This window comes from Dermacentor variabilis, chromosome 9 (assembly GCF_050947875.1).
Source record: "Dermacentor variabilis isolate Ectoservices chromosome 9, ASM5094787v1, whole genome shotgun sequence".
NCBI lineage: Eukaryota > Metazoa > Arthropoda > Arachnida > Ixodida > Ixodidae > Dermacentor > Dermacentor variabilis.
The window spans coordinates 82,247,527-82,266,734 of NC_134576.1; the positions used below are offsets into that span (position 1 = coordinate 82,247,527).

The 19,208-nt window shown below is 45.1% G+C and overlaps 1 protein-coding gene across 1 annotated transcript in view; it reads left to right on the top strand.

Moving 5' to 3' along the window:
- LOC142557022 (putative lysosomal cobalamin transporter) overlaps positions 1-19,208 on the top strand; it is a 42,157-nt gene that overhangs the window by 2,685 nt on the left and 20,264 nt on the right. The window contains exons 2-7 of the mRNA XM_075668559.1: positions 1,607-1,847; positions 3,986-4,086; positions 7,054-7,121; positions 8,559-8,647; positions 16,945-17,018; positions 18,670-18,930. Of these exons, the coding sequence (XP_075524674.1) occupies positions 1,607-1,847; positions 3,986-4,086; positions 7,054-7,121; positions 8,559-8,647; positions 16,945-17,018; positions 18,670-18,930 (834 nt within the window). The remainder of the gene's footprint in view (positions 1-1,606; positions 1,848-3,985; positions 4,087-7,053; positions 7,122-8,558; positions 8,648-16,944; positions 17,019-18,669; positions 18,931-19,208) is intronic.

Here is a 19,208-nt window from a genome sequence, read left to right on the forward strand (position 1 = left end):
GTCCAATCACACCTTTCATCACTCGCTTGCACTAAAAAAAATATGCTGCCTCCTGCTTTAGTCTAGGTTCTTATCTTTTGGCCAAAGCAGCTTCACAGGCTGCATCACTCCACATTTATGTAGGGCTGCATTGTCTGGAGCTCTCTTTGTAGTGTTGCACAACATGCCAATCCTGAGCAAAGGTCTAACTCGTGCCACTGTGACGTGATTTTTCTGCTGCGACTGAGATCAGTGTGCGCACACTGCAGCAGGGATGATGTCATCACTGATGGAACCAATCGATCGGCACCATGCTGTGCACTCCTCTCCACCACAAACCCTCTCCACAGTGCCTTCTCCTTGGTGTCAACCTGCTGCAGCGTCAAAACCCATCCTGCTTTCTAATAAAGCTTTGCAATAAAACAAACAAGGCTTTTAGAATAACCTAGCTGTCTGCATTTAATGCTTGGCTTTATTCTCCTTCTAAACAAAATGTCACATTTGTAAACAATTCGAGTGCAAACAAGCTATCATTTTAGCCAGAAGACAGCCACGTCACGTTGGAGCCTCTTTACAGCACAGCACTCATTGCCATCACACTGTGCTGAGTTTATGCATGTGTCTGACCTGTCTTACGAGTTCAACATCCTGCGAGGACTGAGCTTCTCGACATGACCAAGCACGGCTTCACCACATCTGGCTCAACGTGGCATACAACTACTTTAAATGCAAACTTCAATTAATAGACTCACTGATGTTGTCCGCATCTGATGCTTCTGAGAACTTGCAGAACGTTTTATGCTACTGCAGTCGGCATTCATCAGACAGACAGTCTGTGAAGGCTACGTTGCATTTGTACCAAGACTCTAACATGAAACTGTAGGACATTCTTCGGCCCGTGGCGAAGCACTACTTGTGCTTAGATGAAAACAGCGCCACCACATGTGACGGGACAACAAAAGGAGCACGCGGTCAGGGCACTGTGTCTATGTGCTCTTTGTTTTCTTGTTCCTTTAGGTACCGCTGTTTTCATCTGATCATGAATCAACTATTCCGACAGTCATTCCTTGCTGTTTGTGCACTTGGTGCAGCCAAAGAGCTTCTGGCATTTATGAGAGCTACAGCTGTCAGTCAGACTTAATGCTAAGTTTGAGTGTGTGTGTGTATCTGTTGATGTATGTGCTGTTTGTGTCCTTTTCTGGTTACAGTGCGTGTCATAACTTTCACTCAACATCTGGAGTAGTACGCGTTGCTGGGCTAGTTAGTGAACAATTTCAGACGATAATGCCTTTGGCAACTTAGCACGAAATTGGAAGGAAAGGGGACAAGGGAACTGCTAACTTTCAACTGCTTGTTTGGCTTACAATGACGGCATCAAGAGCCTGTGCTCGCAACAGGCTCTTGAGGAACAGTCTCTCCAAAGGAAAGAGGGCAACAGACCTGTCACTGATACACGACATACCTCACCTTTCATTATCTGAAAAGCCTCTAGTAATTAACATGCCGCTGCATCCCCACTTCCACCCAGAATCCTTATCCTGTCTAGCCCGGAGCAGCATGCCAAGCCGTCAGCCAGGAAAACACCTCCAGCTTTCATTAAAGATAGTGCCTCTCTCTTGGCATACAGCTGTGCCTCTGCGTGTCCTGGGTGTACCTGTGGCGACTGAGCCTGCGCCGAGAGCGGGAGCCCCTTGTCCTGGCATGTGGCACAATCTCCCTGGCCACCAGCCTGGCGGCAGCCGCACTTGTGCCAGCGGACGTCTCCCTTGTGTCTGCCATGAAAGGGGACGACGGCACCTTCCAGCCCTGGGCAGCGAATGAGTCTTATCGAAAGGCATTGCAGTCGCAAGTCCAGCTTGCCTACTTCGGTTTGTGCAGAATTTTGAGCCTTCTCCACTGCTCGAGTCAAGGCTGGGGCTGACTGCTGCTACCTGCTTTTACATTGCTGATCCAAAGACTAGGCATATGTTTTCGTAGAATGTTACTGGTGCATCGGTGAACATGTTTCATGTTGTTGGGTTAAGACTTAACACCATGGAGCATGTTTTTTATGGCATAACGCTCACCTTGTCCAATATGGCAGGATCAATTAAGAATTCTAAACCTAATGCTTTTTTCAAGGAATCCTAAATTCATTGCCATTCTTTATAAATTTTCAGTCGGAACGGTCTTTGCCACAAGCAAATCTTGGCTGCCCATTTGGTGTCACCAATGTGGGCACAGCCTGAAGAATGGCAAAAGGCAATTGTAATATATATTTATTTGGTTTGGTGGACAAAACACTGGCATACGCTTGAAAAAAAAATGCTTTATGGGCTTCAATTGCTCCCAGCGTTTACCATGGCATTGGCCGCTAAGCTGCCCTTGGAAAAACTTGGCAGCTGCGATGCAAGCACGGAGTTAAGACAGAGTGAATGGCTATCATGTTTTAACATTTCAGCTAAGAGGAATGTAAGTTTGCTATCTATTTTGTAGCTGTCACATTTAGAGGTCTGCACACCAACAAAGCAGAGGGTTGGTTTCCTATATTTAAGTTTGCCTTTGTGTGTTGCAGCGATGGGCTTTTAATTATAATGATTGATGATAGCAGTGGCCTTGTTCAAATGAGAACAAGTGGCAAATAGCAGGTGCTAGTGCTTAATATCTACACAGAATGTAATTCTGTGAACCGTGTTATCTTTTGTGGGAGTGTGTATGTGCATAACCAAGACAGCTGCTTTGATGGGCAGGTGAGTGATCTTTGGATGATTGTAGGCAGGTATAGTGATGCCTTTGCTCTGATATAAGTTGTCTTGTTTAATCTAATGTGTGTTTGGTATACATTGTACCCTCTCAGAATCTCCTGCCTAGTAAATGTGCTATGTACAGGCTTGGGCCAAACTCAAAACCCATCTTGCTGGGCTCAGGCTCTTTTGTAAATGTGAGGCTCACTATACAGCCTGGATAGTAGTCCCCGCAATAACGCATTTGTGACTAGGCATCTGGTCCTTCCGCGAAGTAAATCGTGTTCAGGCAAGGCTCTGGCTTTGCTCATTGTGTAAATATATTTCATGTTTGGAAGACATATTTGGGTAAAATTCATGGCCATGTGCCTTGTGTTTGTATTGTTTTGCATACGCAGTAAATTGTGCTGTGTATTTCCATTTCTGCTGAGCTTGCTGACATAACATCTCGCATAACTCACTTCTCACATAAGTGCTTCGTCCCAGTAGGCTTAGTACGAGTATGCTTCCATATTTTATACGCTGTCCAAAGGGACAAATTTAGTGCCCCTTTGAGAGAGTTCTTTTTGCTGCTTCACCGAGTTACATCTTTTGTGGCTTGGTGCTACTACACAGCAAAATGCAGTGCAGTGTAGTTTCGATGTGCTTACAGTGAGCTTATGCATCTAATTAGATTTTGCCTTTTAGTGTGCCTGCCACTATATAAGCCCAATGGCTTCGGTGTTCTGTCGAGCATGCAGTTGTGGGTTTTGTACCTGGCCGCCGCAGCAGCACCGCACTGGAGGCAGAATGCAAAAACGCTCGTGTACTTCCAAGTCCCCATTATAGAACCCTAGGTGCATTTCTGGTGTAGTGGTGCCGCAGAAAGTAAACGAGAACCAAAACATTGGCCCTTTAGACACAATTGCCACTTGTCTGCAGTTGTGTTTAACATATCTACTTTTTTCGTCCTCGAAATTACTTTCTGTGGTGCCTGTACAAACTGGTCCAACTTTCAGAACTTCTCAACCTCCAGGGGGTCGAAATAACACTGGAAACCCTAATCCCTCCCGCAGCGTCCCATAGCCTGCGTGCTGCTTTGATATGTTAAACCCCACAATTTGAATTTTCATTGTGGTGGCTTGGGGCAGCGGAATTTTATGTCGATAGGAGACGCTACAGTTAGCAGGACCCCACGCTTTTCACCACCGTGTCCCAATTCCAAAGCACGGGCCCTATGGGCGAGTTTCACTGTGACTGGTGCTATTGATGAGCTCTACCTCACGTGGCTTGTATGCTCGTAGTGCTGTATGGACTGCTGGTGTTGCTGGCCTTCGTGGTTCTGCCCTTCGCCTACTTCTTCTCGGAGGAGAAGGATGACACCATCGACAGGGGAGCCTGCTCGGTGGGTGTGCACAGCTGCGCTTCAGTAGGGCTTGTTCTTGGCCTGGTTGGTGTTTGCTGGAAAACATGTATCGCTTAAAAGATGGCACAAAAACCACCCATGTCGTAATCATTTTTCCTCTCTGTGTTTAGCCTCTTTAGGGATAAATATATCCTTTAGTAAGGCAGTTGTGCTGTAAAGCTGGAACTTGTCAAGAGGTGCTGAAGCTAAATATAGGCTCAGCTTAGGTTTTAAAAACTGCCCTAAAAACTATGCAACATATGCCTAGATATGAACTTAAATGTAGAGAGAACCATGACTGAGGGGAGCAAACAATTCTTCCAAGGTTAACATAAATTGTGAACATTGCAGTCACCTGCATAGGCATTCTAAGGAGTAACCTCGGAGGTCGGGCTGTGTTAGGTGTTCCTACAAGCTTCGAGCCACGCAAGGAGGGTCCCACACTTGCATGAGGCGTACACAGGCAGCTGTGTGAGGAGGTACCATCCAAGAACTATTCTACGAAAGAATACTGCACTTTGTTTCGTGCCTAAATGCATCATGTTTAACCAATTGTCATGGTTGACTGTGATTTGCCTCTTATAAATGGTACACGTTTAGTGGAACCTTCATAAAAGCTGGAATTGTATTTTCACAGTTGTGGCATCCCTTTCTTCGTTAATAAGAAAAGGTCATCTGTGACAGTGGCATCTTGCCAATCTCTGAACATTAGTTTTATCTGTGCAGAGAAGACTAATTTGGACAAATCCAAAAGCAAGGACCAAGATAGAAACAAGTAAACAGTACAAAGCCCACTCGCAAGCACTTTATCTAGAAGTATTCGTATCTGCTTTCATACATCACAAACAAGCGGGCAGTGTTTAAGTAAACTGTCAAATTCATTAGTTTACTGCCCTACTAACACAATGACAGTTCACTTGAGCACTCCTTATCAAAGGGACAGACGCAAGGGATGGGCTAACCTGAGGGACAGACAACATGACACGGTTGTACTTGTGCTCATACCGCTTCACCATCATGTTTTTATTGGTTTTGTGTTTCAGTAGCCATAGCAATGTTTCATCGATGAGCCTAGCAGAATATTCTTATATGAAGAATGAATTTAGCAGGCGATTCTTCTACTGCTGTGTTTGCATGAATGCAACATGGCACATTACATTGGATTTTGTTAGCAGATTTCACCCATGTAAACGGTGGTAATGCACCAGAAAGGCATATTACACTACTGTGCCAGGAGTGAGTTTTTGCTAACGAGCACACTCTGCAGGAACAAGCCAAATACAATCTAACACCTTTATAACAAAGTGCTTGGGATAAACGTCACTTCATTGCAAAGATCGTGCAACAATACTGCTCACACCAGAGCAGGCTAAGCATGCCCAACAAGCGAAAGCCTTTAATTAACATGCACTCAAGAGAGGCTTATACGTCTGTCAAACGGGAAAACTAGAGTGGACTTTGAGCAAGGGCACGTCAGCGCACTAAGCATCATTTTTGTGGCGCGCTGCTGCACGAGAATGAAAAGTGTTCTTTCAAATTGGTGATGATGGCAGTCAAGAGTGAAAAGGCAGAGCATATATTTGTTAGTTTAAAAATCCCTGCACAGAAACAGTTTGTTATTGTTAGAAACAGCATTTACAATCAACTTAAGTGCAAGTAATTCATTACTACCACAATAACTAGATTAGAACTAGAACAAGACAAGAATACTTGACCAATACCCAGTCCAAATGACGCATTCTGCCAAACAACTGCGCGGCCATTACCCAGCATGACCGTAAACAGCCTGAGAGTGAGAGTACTTTTTCTTTTGCTGCTGCTTTCTTTTTTTTTCTTTCTTTTTTAAGTTTGGCACACTTTATTGCCTTGTAACATTAGCAGTTTGCTAATGTTTGCTCCCGTGAAATATGTTCGCGGAACACACTCGCCGGCAAGCGTGCTCTGCAGTAAAGTGTCACTAAGCCTTCCCATGTGGCAGCATGCGAATGACCCTAGCAGTGACGGGCACTTGCTCAATGTACACTTAAGATGAAGCTTTAGCTCGGCGTCTTTTATCTAAATACATGGTAAAGGAAAAAAAAAAATAATTTTTCTTTTTTTTTTGACCCCACTTAAATGTGATCATGCCGGCGGCCACATTTCCATGAGGGTGAAATGCGAAAACATCTCTGCACTTAGAATTAAGTGCACGTTAAAGACCCCCAGGTGGTCCAAATTTCTAGAGTCCCCACTACGGTGTACCTCCTAATCAAAAAGTGGTCTTGGCACGTAAAAACCCCACAATTTAATTTTTAAAAAATTTTTCTCGGCAACCACTGTACCCAATTTGATGAGGTTCATTCCATTTAAATGAAAAGTTAAAGTCTAGTGACTATTGGTAGCGAAATTTGCATTTATGCCGTCAATATTTTAATAAAAATTTTCAGAAAACGACACTATGAAGGTTACAACTGTAACTCAGCACTGAAAAACAATATCACAATTCTGTAAATTGTATCCAATAGTTTCTGATAGATAAGCGGACAAAATTGATGTATTATGTATATGGCTCTCAACTAGACCACCAATATGTGAGTAGGACTTTTGCAAAATCCTTCCAAGCAGTGTAACAAATTTACGTAAGATATATATTGATGAATCAAATTTGTCTGCTTTGAATGCTCTAATGGATGCAGTTTACAGAACTGCGATGTCTGTTCTTTGTGCAGAGCTATGAATTTGTAAACTTAGTACTTTCATTTTCTTGAACTTATCAATTTTTGAAAGTGCCTATTATAAAATTCGGGTCCTAAATGAAAATTTTGCTTCCAACATTCACTTTATCGGCTTGAAGTGCTCCCAGCATTCACCATGGCATTGGCCATGGTGAATAAGTTGGCTCTTTGAGGGTCAAATTTATACGCAAGAACCGTGCCCCTGTAGTCAGTTTGGCTTGTGGAAAAGCTCTCCGTGTGTATCTGTGTGCAGCGGGCTGTGTCGGCACTGAAGTACACCGTCCTGTTCCTGTTGGTGGCGGGTGTGCTGCTCACTATTGGGTGAGTCCCACAGTGGCTGTTCTTCTTAGGTCTTGGCATGTTTGTAAGCCATGCCACGGAACAACCATAGGTAGTTGCTGCGAGCATCTGTGTGTGGAGGTTGTCCAAATATTAATAGGTGGTCCGAGGCAGTCATAAAGCACTTGCAGCGGCAGTAGAGTGCTCTAGGCAAGCGTATTCTTTTTAACCTAGCGTTACAATTGCCACAAGGCTGGGTTCAGTGTCCAATATTGTAAGCAGTAGTAGAAGTGGTCCCACAGGTATAGGACTGAGGTAATGGGACTTAAAGGCCATTTCAGATTTTAATACAAGTAAACATACAAATTCACGTTGTAAACAGCACTACTACAACGAAATTAAATCTGCGCTAGCCATGCTACATACATATGTCTAAAACCTGCTTGTAAAAAAAAATAAAATATGGAAAGTGCCACTGAGCGTGAACCCTGGTGGCCATTTACAATTTTTCCATTATGTGCTTTGTTTGACCATTTTGACCACTATTATTGTGTGATGAAGTGAACTTATTTTGATCATTGTGACAAATGTCAACTGGGCAATTAATTTGCAATCCACTTTGCAGATTTTTAGGTGATGAGTGGATTAGGATGTGGATTGCAAGGGAATTTAGCTTGTTCAAAACTACACTTGGAATAAACAACAACAACAACAAAAGAAAAAAAAACACTTGGGGTGTTGGTTGTTGTAACTCATAGTGGTTGCATATTCAGTGCCATAACCTCGATTTGCAATGCTCCGGCCTCTTCATCTGCTGGGTACAGTGCAACGGAAGCACGAACTTGCATTGTTGGAATTGTTAATTACGGAAGTGCATTGTTGGAATTACCATGGCAGCTCGCACATGTGGTACACTGAAAGAAGCCTCTGCCAGCGTTGAGGCTGGATACATTAACACATTAATTTATCTTGTGGGATTCCTGAAATGCATAATACAATCAATATTTATCTGAAGCATTGAACATACCTACCAGGGGGAATCATGTTAACTGGGAATATAACAACAAGCAAAAAGAGTCCAGTGGGAATGACTTTTTTTTTATTGGGAGCATGTTAACCAGCAACATGTCAGCGATGCTCCACTGCAGATATTTCCCTCTAAAACATGAGTCCAAGAAAAAGAGCACTGTTGGACTGTTCCAGCTTATGGCTGCGTAAGGTTCGGGGTGAGACTGCCATACATGGCTACAATTTGTTTCTTTTTCAATTCTTTGCACATTGTTCACAATCCATTTTCTGTGTCTTACGAATCGGCCAGTAGCTTCAAAGCATTGGACCCAGGTTTCAATTACTTTTTTCTCCTGTAAAAAAATTGATTTCGCTGCGAGACTTGCATATCTGCTGTCATTCATTACGTGAGCCACCGAGGTGCCATCACTGGAGTACTGATCGCGTATCGGCAACTGCTCTGACATGCAGGGCAGTAATTCCATTGAGGCAGGCTCCTCCGAGCAACAGCACGGAGTGGGACAAGATCCGTTTTCTGGTGGATGAACTGGCGGCCAGCCGTGAGTGTTTGTTTGCCTACTTTCCCTCCGTGCTCAAGAATTAAGAGTGTAATTAGGCTTTACGGACACAACAAAGAACAGACAGAGCAGCAGTGTTGTACCACCTAGGTATATCTTGTATGGAAGAGTTGAAAATACATCTGTATAAAGATGTGTGCTGTCCTCAAGTATTCTCCTAGGCAATTTTTAGTTCAAACACGGTTTTGTTTAAATTGCCTTTGACAGATAACACTGCTCTGCCTTTTCTGGCAGATTTATTAAAGAGGCACGAGCTCCCTTCATGAGAAACTGTAGTGTCTAGGTAGCAGGTAAGAACAATTACTAATCAACTTGCTAATTACTATTCAAATTAGGGTGCACTTTGCAATCCTAAAATTTAAGCAGAGCAGTAGTGAAATTATGTTTACTTTGCAGAAATTTTAAGAAAAGCGCAACTTTTGTGATACAGTCGATCCCGGATATATCGAACTCGAAGGGGATCATGAAATAGTTCGATATATTGATAATTCGAAATATAAAATATGCATGTCAAAAGCTTCTCTAACAACTCCACACATCTCAAGGCAGTTTACCAATGTCGTCGCTAATGGGAACTTACCGATCTGTGCCTCCAAGGCGCGTAAAAAAACAAAAACACAGCGCGATGACAAGAGCACTTTATTTCGGAAGAAAAAAAATCTGTGACCTTTGCTTGCTTTTTCTTCTGCACCATCAAGTTCATTAAGCGGTCCTCAAGCTTGTTGACAGTGTCCACATGAGAAAGGCCAGCTCCTTCCATTGTGCCACAACAGTGGCGAATGACGCTGAAAGCTGATGCAAGTTCAGCTGCAATGCATGGTGGTTGGTCCTCTTCGTCGGAACCTTCGCCGCTGCTTGAGTCTGCGTCCTCGTCACCCATGTCAGCCACAATCTCCGCATCAGCGCGATCCGCTACAGCTTACACGCCGTCGTCAGCGCTGCCGAAATCGCGTGCTGTAACGCCGCCTGGGAATGCCGAGAGCTCGCGAAATTCGCTGTCCAGGCATCCAGCGTCATCGTCTTCACTGTCAAGACATCCGTCGTCTGCAGCTACCACAAAGCCTGCTTCGCGGAAGCAGTTAACAATTGTGCTTTTCTTCACGTCGTTCCAAGCACCAGCCGGCATTTGAATGGCTCCTAGGAGGTGCACCTTGAGTTCGATTCCTAATCGAAAGTTGATTAGGAGCCTCTGCACCAGTGGTCGTCTGTACCCAACCTTAAATGCTTTCACAATGCCTTGGTCGAGAGGCTGAAGTTTTGCCGTTGTGTTTGGTGGCAGAAACTTGAGAGTGATCTGCTTTAATGGGCAGACGACATGATGGGCCGAACAATTGTCAAGAAGAAGACAAACTTTGCAGCCAGACTTCTCCAATTCGGCATCCCACGCCTATAGCCACTCAACGAAAAAAACTGCGTGTCATCCAAGCTTTCTTATTGGACGCGTATCGAACTGGGAGGCCTTTCGCGTTCTTAAAGCAGCGTGGCGACCTGCTCTTTCCGATAACAAACGGCCTTTGCATGACCCATCCATATTTGCAGCAAGCAAAATCGATACGTGCACTTTGCTGTTCTTTCCACCATGGCATGCAATGCCCTTCAGATTCAGAGTCTTGTTCGGCAGCATTTGCCAAAACAGTACCGTCTCATCTGCGTTGAATATTTACGACGGTGAAAAGCTGTCAGAAACATTCGGCCACTCTTCGGACAACCACTTCTCTATGTGGCTTGTGCTAGTTGCCTCGCTTTCGCCCGAAAGGGTCTTTCCAACGATGCTGTAGCGACTCTTAAATCATTGCCGCCAACCAGTGCCACCAGTGAAGCTTTCTTCTCTGAAGGCCACAGCAAACCAATTGGCCTTCTCCATGAGCATTGGGCCGTCAATAGGTATGTTCTTGGCACGTGTCTCCAAAAACCAGGCGTGCAATGCCTTCTCGATCTTGTCAAAGGTTGGGACGCGCACACGACATGCTCCAGGGTGACTGGACTGCAGTGCCTTCAGCTTGACATCGGCTTTGTTCTTGAGGATCGTACTCAGGGTGTTGCAAGGAATTCCGAATGCCGCGGCGACCGACGACTTTTTCTTGCCAGCCTCCACCCGTCGAATGATGTCCGCCTTTGTTGAAAAATCAAAATTCTTGCATTTTTTCGCGGCCATGGCTCCGGAACACATGCCAAAAGCGGAAAGAAAAACGCACTGCACCACATGAGCCTCAAGCCTTCGTGTGGGCCTCATGAATAAAAAGAACAAAGCGAATCAAAAGACGCACTGCTCCGTGTCTCCGCACTACCGCAAGCCCAAGCTGCACTGACCTAGTTTGTCTCGCTGTGCCAGTGGTGTCAGCCAACCAAAACACAGGAAACGGGCGCCTGCGGTCAGCGTGGTTTCACCTTCCCTTTCACACCCAATCGCACTCCAAGTGATCCTCGTCACGTGCCTTTTACCAACACGCCCCTTTCTCAGAGTGCGGGGCGGCGCGCGTGAAATCGCGGGAACATCGCGAGAGCTTCGTGAGGAGAAGCGCACTTGCGGGGGTGGGATGCGAGGAGAGAAGGGCACTTGCAGGGGTGGGGTATGGTGGGAGAAGCGCACTTGCCGGGGCGCAGCCCGGCACGGAGTTCGATACATCGATATGGCCGGTGCACGGGAGTTCTATATACGCGAATAATATCGCTATACTTTTGCATGGAATTCCCAAGGGGATTTTCCAACTGTTCGATATAGGCACTAATTCGATATATCCGGGTTCGATGCATCCGGGATCGACTGTAATCTGTCATTAAAATGTGTTATGAAATGCATCAGCATTCCAGTAAACAGTTTTCCCCAAGAACTCTCTAGTATTTATGGACAGTCTTAACGGGAATACCAATGCATTTCTTTGCAGAGTTTTTGGAAGGATATGTCATATGTAGTGCTAGTCTTAGGACTTCACTTAGGAAACATGACTTCATGACTGCTTGGCTTTATTCAATTGCAGAATGGCAATGTGGGCCTTAGAATGAATAACTTGTTTAGTGAATGAAATGAAAAAGATGGATTATGGATAAGTTGTCTGGACATTAAAATTCTTGCATAATTAGTGTCCACATATTTTGGGTAATCTACCTGAAGAGGCTTTGTTACACAATGTGCTCCATGGGGCTTTTTTAAGAAAGCCTGTCCAAACTAAAAAAAATAAGAGGTAACATTTGGTATAAGAGCAAAATAAACATACAAATGAGCAATAGTGTTGCACGGTATAATCAGTAACAGCCATCCTGAATGTACTAGAGTCAGTGATAGATGTGATGGAAGCATGAAAGTGGTTTCCGATCAGCACCTGTTTTTGCCAAAGAAGGATTGAAAAGTTGGTCAGTGTGGCCCATGACATCCATGACATGTCACTGTGTGTTGACATATACAGGGTCATTCGCATTTAAGGGAAACACACACACATCAACAGAATGCAAGAGTTCATAGCAGCTTATAGTTAGCTTGAAAGCCAGAGGACCAATCTTTCATTATAGACACCTGCATTAGGTGCTGCATAGGGCACATTTCCCAATGAAGTAAGAAAAAATGCTGAAGTTGTACCCGCTTGAATATGAACGACGTGTTTTCGCTAAGGGTTGACGAACTCGTACAATGCAAGTGAATGAAAAGGAGGAAAAGGAAAAGTAAGCTTGAATTTGACATCTTGTACAAAAAAAGGACAATAGATGGGCAATTTAACTTTGAAGAGAAATATTTGGCTAGTTTAGGCTAGCCTTTCGTGTTGATCTCTTATTCCCTGTTTCAAACCAGCTGTTTCTTGCTGCTGGTAATTGGAAAAACCATACAGAAATCGCATCAAGAACAAAATCACTTGTGCATGCCTACCTACTGTGTGAGTTTAGTAGCTGTGGTGTTGTGTTCTGCTGCTGAACAATTTCCGTTGTAGCTGCACTGTCTTGGCTGTTAGACCTATGGCACAACTTTGCCTGGTGTCGACCTAAGTTATGGTTTGGTGTCGAGTTAGCACAGATCTACACGCTGCATCTGGATGACTCTCTGAAAGCCAAGAACCCACTTTTTCAGCAAAAGTGAGGGTGCGGTAGATGACTTGAATTCTTGGCAACTGTCTTCCCAGCCACTTTCATGGCATGTTTCAGACGTTGTGGGAGTAGATAATGCCCGAAAAACTTGTGGCGACGAGCGACCACGTAGACCGTTAAAGTCTCGGGTTCTCGCAGGAGAGGAAGAACCGACAGTCCGTCTCTTAGCGTAGCATTCTTTTTAATGATCTCTTTCGGAACGCTAGCCCGTGCCGGAGCGCCAGCCGCTCGAGCCTCGTGTAGACGCGAGCGTCTACGTCATCCCTCGTGCGACGCCGATGCTGCTGCCGCTACAGAGGGCTCCCCCCTAGAGAGGAGGAAAGTTCGACGAACGATGTAAAGTCCACGTGACGCGGCGTGTCTTGGCGTTGGTCTTGGGTGTCACGTGCACTGGCGGCGGCGAAGGATGCAGCAGGGTCGCGTCGCATACTGGTGGAGCTGATGGCGTGGGTGCTTCTATGTAGGCGGGTTTGAGACGTTCCAGGGCAGTTGTGTCTGATCGGCCGTTGACATTCACAACAAACGTCGTCGGACGACGCTCTAGAACACAATATGGCCTGGAGTAGTGTAGTTGCAAAGGCTTCCGCACAGCACAGTTACGCACGAAAACGTGGGTAGCAGAGCTGAGTGCGGGAGAAACGTACGGGGACCTTGCTTCTTGTGAACGTGTAGGCACGGGGCGCATCTGGCTGAACAAAGCTTGCAGTTCGGCAACGTAGTCGGCAGGTGATGGCATAGGCGTTTGGGGGGTGGCGACAAAGAAATCGCACGGAAGGCGTAGGTGGGTGCCGTAGACTAGCTGAGCACAGGAGCAACCTAGGTCACTCTTGAGTGCGGCTCTGATGCCAAGTAAGACAAGGGGCAAATGTAGGACCCACTTCTCCGGCGATTCATGTGCCATAAGGGAGGCCTTGAGATGCCGGTGAAAACGTTTAACTAGTCCATTGGACTGAGGGTGGTAAGCAGTTGTGCGAAAACGTGTCGTTCCGAGTAGTTTGAGTAGCTCGTTGAAGTCTCGGGTTCTCACAGGAGAGGAAGAACCGACAGTCCGTCTCTTAGCGTAGCATTCTTTTTAATGATCTCTTTCGGAACGCTAGCCCGTGCCGGAGCGCCAGCCGCTCGAGCCTCGTGTAGACGCGAGCGTCTACGTCATCCCTCGTGCGACGCCAATGCTGCTGCCGCTACAAACTAAATTGCATGCTGTGTTGCGTCTGAAGGGGGTGGTGCTGTGGGGTTGTTGGAATAATTGAGCTGGTCCGAAAAATTGGTCAGCGACGGTAAATAAATTCCTTGTGTTTAGCTTTACTTAACTGTTAGTTAAGTCAATGGCAATGCCATTTGCTCACCGATATCCAAACTGTCGATAGTACATAATTTTAACTCTTTTCCTTTAGATCTTCTGTGTGGAGTTGTTAGCTGGACGGAAAGCAGTGGCCATTATTTTAGCTCAAATAAAACAACTTAGTGATTTTAGCCTCTATGGATGATCACAGACTTTGCGCATAACCATGCAAGGGCAGCTTTGTGCCTCAATTACACGTTTTTAGTGCTACTACAATAAAAATATTCAGAAGGGACCTGGCGATCCTGCTAATGTGCTGTCATGAGCTTGTTTAATTAATGCATGAACTGCTTACGTGTCACGGCAAATTAAAGAAAAGAAAGAAAGGAAGATGTATGCCTAAATTTGGTGATGTAAAATGCACATTATCTCACCACTTTAACTTCGTTGTAAAGGTTGCTGACTTTTTTATAACCAGTGCAAGATTTGCAGAGGATGCGGTAATAATTAATTTGCACAACATTTCTAGCTGAGCATACAGAACACAAGCAAAACATGCACTAAAGCCTCCTGGGAAGTGTTGAAACGCACGAGTTGGCTGAGTGCGAGTTGCCCATTGAATGACACTTTGCACTTATTTGAAAAAAAGAAAAAAAAAAGAAGAAAACTGGGTGCATTTGATGCAAAGATGTGACTTTGGAGTGCAACATATAATCAGTTCACTGCAGTCAGTGCGTTTCAATGCCGTAAAATCGGGCCAGATCATTCACGGTGAAGCGCCCCCACAAACAGTTCAATGCATGTCGCCGACCACCTGTCTGCACTGAACTCTGCCGACTTTCTTCACAGCCACTACCATGGCATGTTTCAGACGTCGTGGGTGCAGACCGTGCAGAAAGAAACTAAATCACATGTCGTGTTGCGTACGAAACTCCCAATGGTGCTGCTGCCTGTAGCTCGATATCGCATCGAATGCCAAGGGGCACAAGTCCTTCCAACCAGGGCAAGAGCGAGGTATGCCAAGGCGGACGACATCCTCGCATTATGTCAGTGGCCATTGCAATGCAATAACCCCAACCCAGTGCAGTCACCTTTGCAAGTGAACTGCTCTGCGTGCTCAAGGGAGGTAACTCCATTCACATAGTCTGGGAGTGGGAATGACTAAAAGACATTCCAGCAAACATACTGGCCTTAAGGAGGTAACCTCTTCTGAGGACTCAGTTTGGTGACGGACTAACATCAAAGAGTTGCTTAACTATTAACCCTTTCAGGGTCAATGACGTAAATATATGGCGCCACGAACAAGTCCAAAAGTGGTCGATGCCGTATATTTACAGCGCCATCTGTACATTTAAAAAGTGCACCAATTTCCTAACTTTTTCTTTTTTACGTGCTGCCACTATGTGGGAATACAGGGAATTTTTTTTCGCACGCCTCCCTCTCTTGGTTTTCGTTGTATGGTTTGTTTTAGAGCTAGTTTGCTCCCGCGCGTCTATGTACTACCGTAGGCGGACAGGCGGCGGTTTGGATTTTGTTCCGCGGGTGGTTTCGGCTTCTTGTGCTTGTAAAATTGATGGATATCTTGTTACTAATTGCTCAAAGGGCAACTGCTTGTTTCTCGCTTATTTAGTGCTCACAGGGGTGCGCATAGGAAGCATGCTGCCTTGCATGGGTTTCTGTTTCTCTCTTTTTTTTTTTGAGACTCGCGAAAACTAATCGCCTCTGTTGGCGATAAGATGAAGATTAGCAGAAGTTTTTCCCACGTTTTGCTTTTTTGACGGGCACACAACCACACAATTTTCTTAAGTGCCCGCACTTGCGCAGTTCGATTATACTATGGATGTACATATTAGTGTAAGAGCAGGAACATTTGAGTCTTGCGAAATATCCTCGTGTGCGCATTTCCAAAGCCTTGAACTATGTGTAACAATGCATCAAATTTTTAATTTTTGTAAGTTTATTTCTGTTTCTGTTGTTGTTATTCATGAATGAAGAGTACATATACACCGACGCAAGAGAGTGAGTGAGTAAATACTTTATTTGAAAACAAGGTATTGACGGATGACCTTGTTGTTAGGCAGCCACAAGCCGCTGGGCCCGGGCGGCTTCGTCAGCTCTCTTGATGACCTGGGCCTGCAGGTCAGAGTCGAAGCTGAGCAACACGGCCTCCCACTGCTCAGTATTACTTATTTTGTGATTTGTGTGATTTTCGGCTGGGCAAGACCACATAATATGGAACAGATCCGCTTTTCGCTTACAATGGCTTACATGTATTAGGGTATTGGAGACGACTTCAGACGAACACCTACCCCAACCCCGTAGCCTATCACCAACGCAAAATATTTTTTCTCACTTTACGATCATCCTAGAAAAATTGCGGTAAATTTTTTTCGAAAGAAGTCCCTAAGAAGAATTGGAATCTGCAATAATAATAAAAAAAAATCCACCCTGGGCGGTCGCATATGGCGAAAAAAATCAACCCTCAAAGCGTTAAGCATTGTGTGTGAGACATATTTTGCTCCCTTTCCTGTGCCTGCTTCCCAACGTCTATGCCTAGAGCAATCGTTCTGTCTCTCTCTCAGCGCTGTGGCCTTCTGCAGTTGAGCACAAGGTCTGAGTTCTTGAATCCCAGCCCTGGTAGCTGCATTCCAGTGGTGGCAAAAGGCAACAGTGGTTGTGCGCACATATTAGGTGTGCGTTCAAGGACCCCAAGGAAGCCGAAGCTAATCCGACGCCCGAGACTATGGCATTCTTGATAAGCTGCTGTGCACTTCTAAGACAAACTCAACAATGTCTTTTTTTTTTCTCTCTTTGACATTCTGTACATCCTGATATTTTATAACTTGAGTTAGTGCATTTAGTGTTACTTAAATAATTCATCTTTGAGTGTGTGTCTTTGTTGTGTTCCTCATGAACTGTGCAGGCGGTGAGGACTCCCTGAGGTTCCTGCTGTCACTGTTTGTGCTGGTTGGCATGTTCCTGCTAATTGTCTACACGGTCAGTGGTGTTTTACGTAGCGCTAGGAAGCGGCCTTGCGTATATGGGTCTTGGAAGCTGCTCTCAATGACTGCTGTGGGTTTGCGTGTGCCGCAAAATTGGTTTAAAGTCCCGATCTTAAGCACTTGCTGTGACCGCAGTGGAAAAAGCTTAAAACTGTCAGGCTGGTTGGTGACTTATGACAACAGACTAACAGTGCAACCGAGAGACAAAAGCAAAGAAGTGACAGGACGAGCATCGACTTCCAAGTTCACTTTCTATGTTTATATAATTTACTTGTCATGTGTGAGAGATTTTATTCTAAACAAAGTCATGGTAGGTTGGTATGTAGGGTTTAGTGGTGCAAAGGCGACTACGCCTATGATGCACCAGCCACAATAAACAAAGCCAAAAACTGAACACTTTGCAAGTTTCAGGTATACTTTAGAGAGCCATGATGGCCAAAATATAAAAGTAATACTGACATCCCGACACTGGGTTTTTGATGCAGATTTCAAAAATGGAATTTTGACTGTCATTTTATCTTATAATAATGAATCTGTTACTCTGAAATTAACAAAAATGGAAGCTTGGAAAGAACACTTTATCAGTCTAAGTTGATTTAGTGTTTGTTTTTAATGTTCATGTGATGCAAAATACTGGCAAGTGGATAATTTTGCGTCATTACTCCAGCACTTCGTGCCGAAGTCACTCGTTCAGTCGTCTGTGCACAGCCCCCGCCATCCGTGACTTAGCCATGACCACTTGCTGCCTGCCTTTCCCAAAATGACTTGTGATCACGAAACCCATGCGTAGTGGTCGCGACATCTATGTGCAAAAGTTGTTTTAAATAAAATTTCATGGCAGCTCTTATTCGTGTGCAACATAGGTGTTATGAGAAAGCTTATGAGTCGATGTTGCTTGGGTCACGTGTCTCAAGTTCCGACAGGATGTACCAGTGTAAAAACCTGCTGCACTTTTTGAGTGATTCTGAACCTTGAGAACTTGTCAGCTTGATTTCGACCACAGGACGCCGATCATACAACAACCAAGATTACATTCTTTTTCTAAGATGCTAATTACTCAAAATAAAATTAATAATTTTAGTGGTGGTTAATTTTTGTTTGAATAGCAGGAAAAGCAACGTGTTGGCAAAAATACCATTTTAATTTAAAGTCTGCTAAAGCTGCTTCATGTGATGGAGCAAAATGTGATTTGAGCTTCTGGGTTGCGTATCTTGGGATCATAGGTCCCGCATTCCTTCAGGGCTCACTCTCCATGAAGACATTCATAATACAGCGGAAGCTCAACTCTTGTGTTGGGTTCAACATGTGGATGGCAAAACGACAGCACATTAAGTTCAGTCCAAGTCGCACGAATGTCGTGCGTGAACGCCCAGAGCTTTCTGACACATTCGCCCCATTGCTCGTGCTTTGAGAAGTGAGGTAGTGTTAGGTTGTATTTGTTATTGTCTGCTTTCCCTGCCGTCATGTGAATGTGTCACATTATTGATTCATCCATGATTGTCACCACCGTGTGAATGCAGTTAGCGTGTCACGTTGAGACAAATTGAATGTGATTCTCTTCAGAATGGGAACTCCATGACACAGCTGGCAGCAACGCCCTGCATTCAGAAGGCTAACTTTGTTCATCTGTCCGTGTACCGGTGCAGGGCTTTGGGATGTCTGCCCTGCCCCTACGTCTGGTACTGGGCGAGCGTAGTGCAGCGACTGAGGTGGCGGACGTCGGCGAGCGGCGGCGTGCCCTTCGCACCCAGCTGGACTCGCTGGCACGACATGGAGGGGGTGCTGATCAACAACGCACGGTCCGCCTTGAGGAGCAGCTGCACAACCTGGACGAACGTCAGCGTCGCCTGGAGGAGTTCCGGGGAAGCTGCTCCTATCGTCTGCGCTTCCTCATCAGGCCCCTACAGGTATGCACGCTGAGCCAACGCCTCCTATATAGCACAAGGTTTGTGCGCTTAGCTTTATGATGCAGTGCTACTAGGCCTGAAATTTACATTGCCAAGACCGGCATAATAGAGGTATGTAGCGTTTCTGGTATTTGGGTAAACGCTGGTGAACTGGGCGTTTTACTGGATGAGCGGAGGCATAAACATGAACGGCCTGCATGGTGTAGCCACCTGGTGGCACAGAGCTCAATTGGACAAAAACAGAGATAATATTTGCAGTAACCAAGTGTATTCTACTT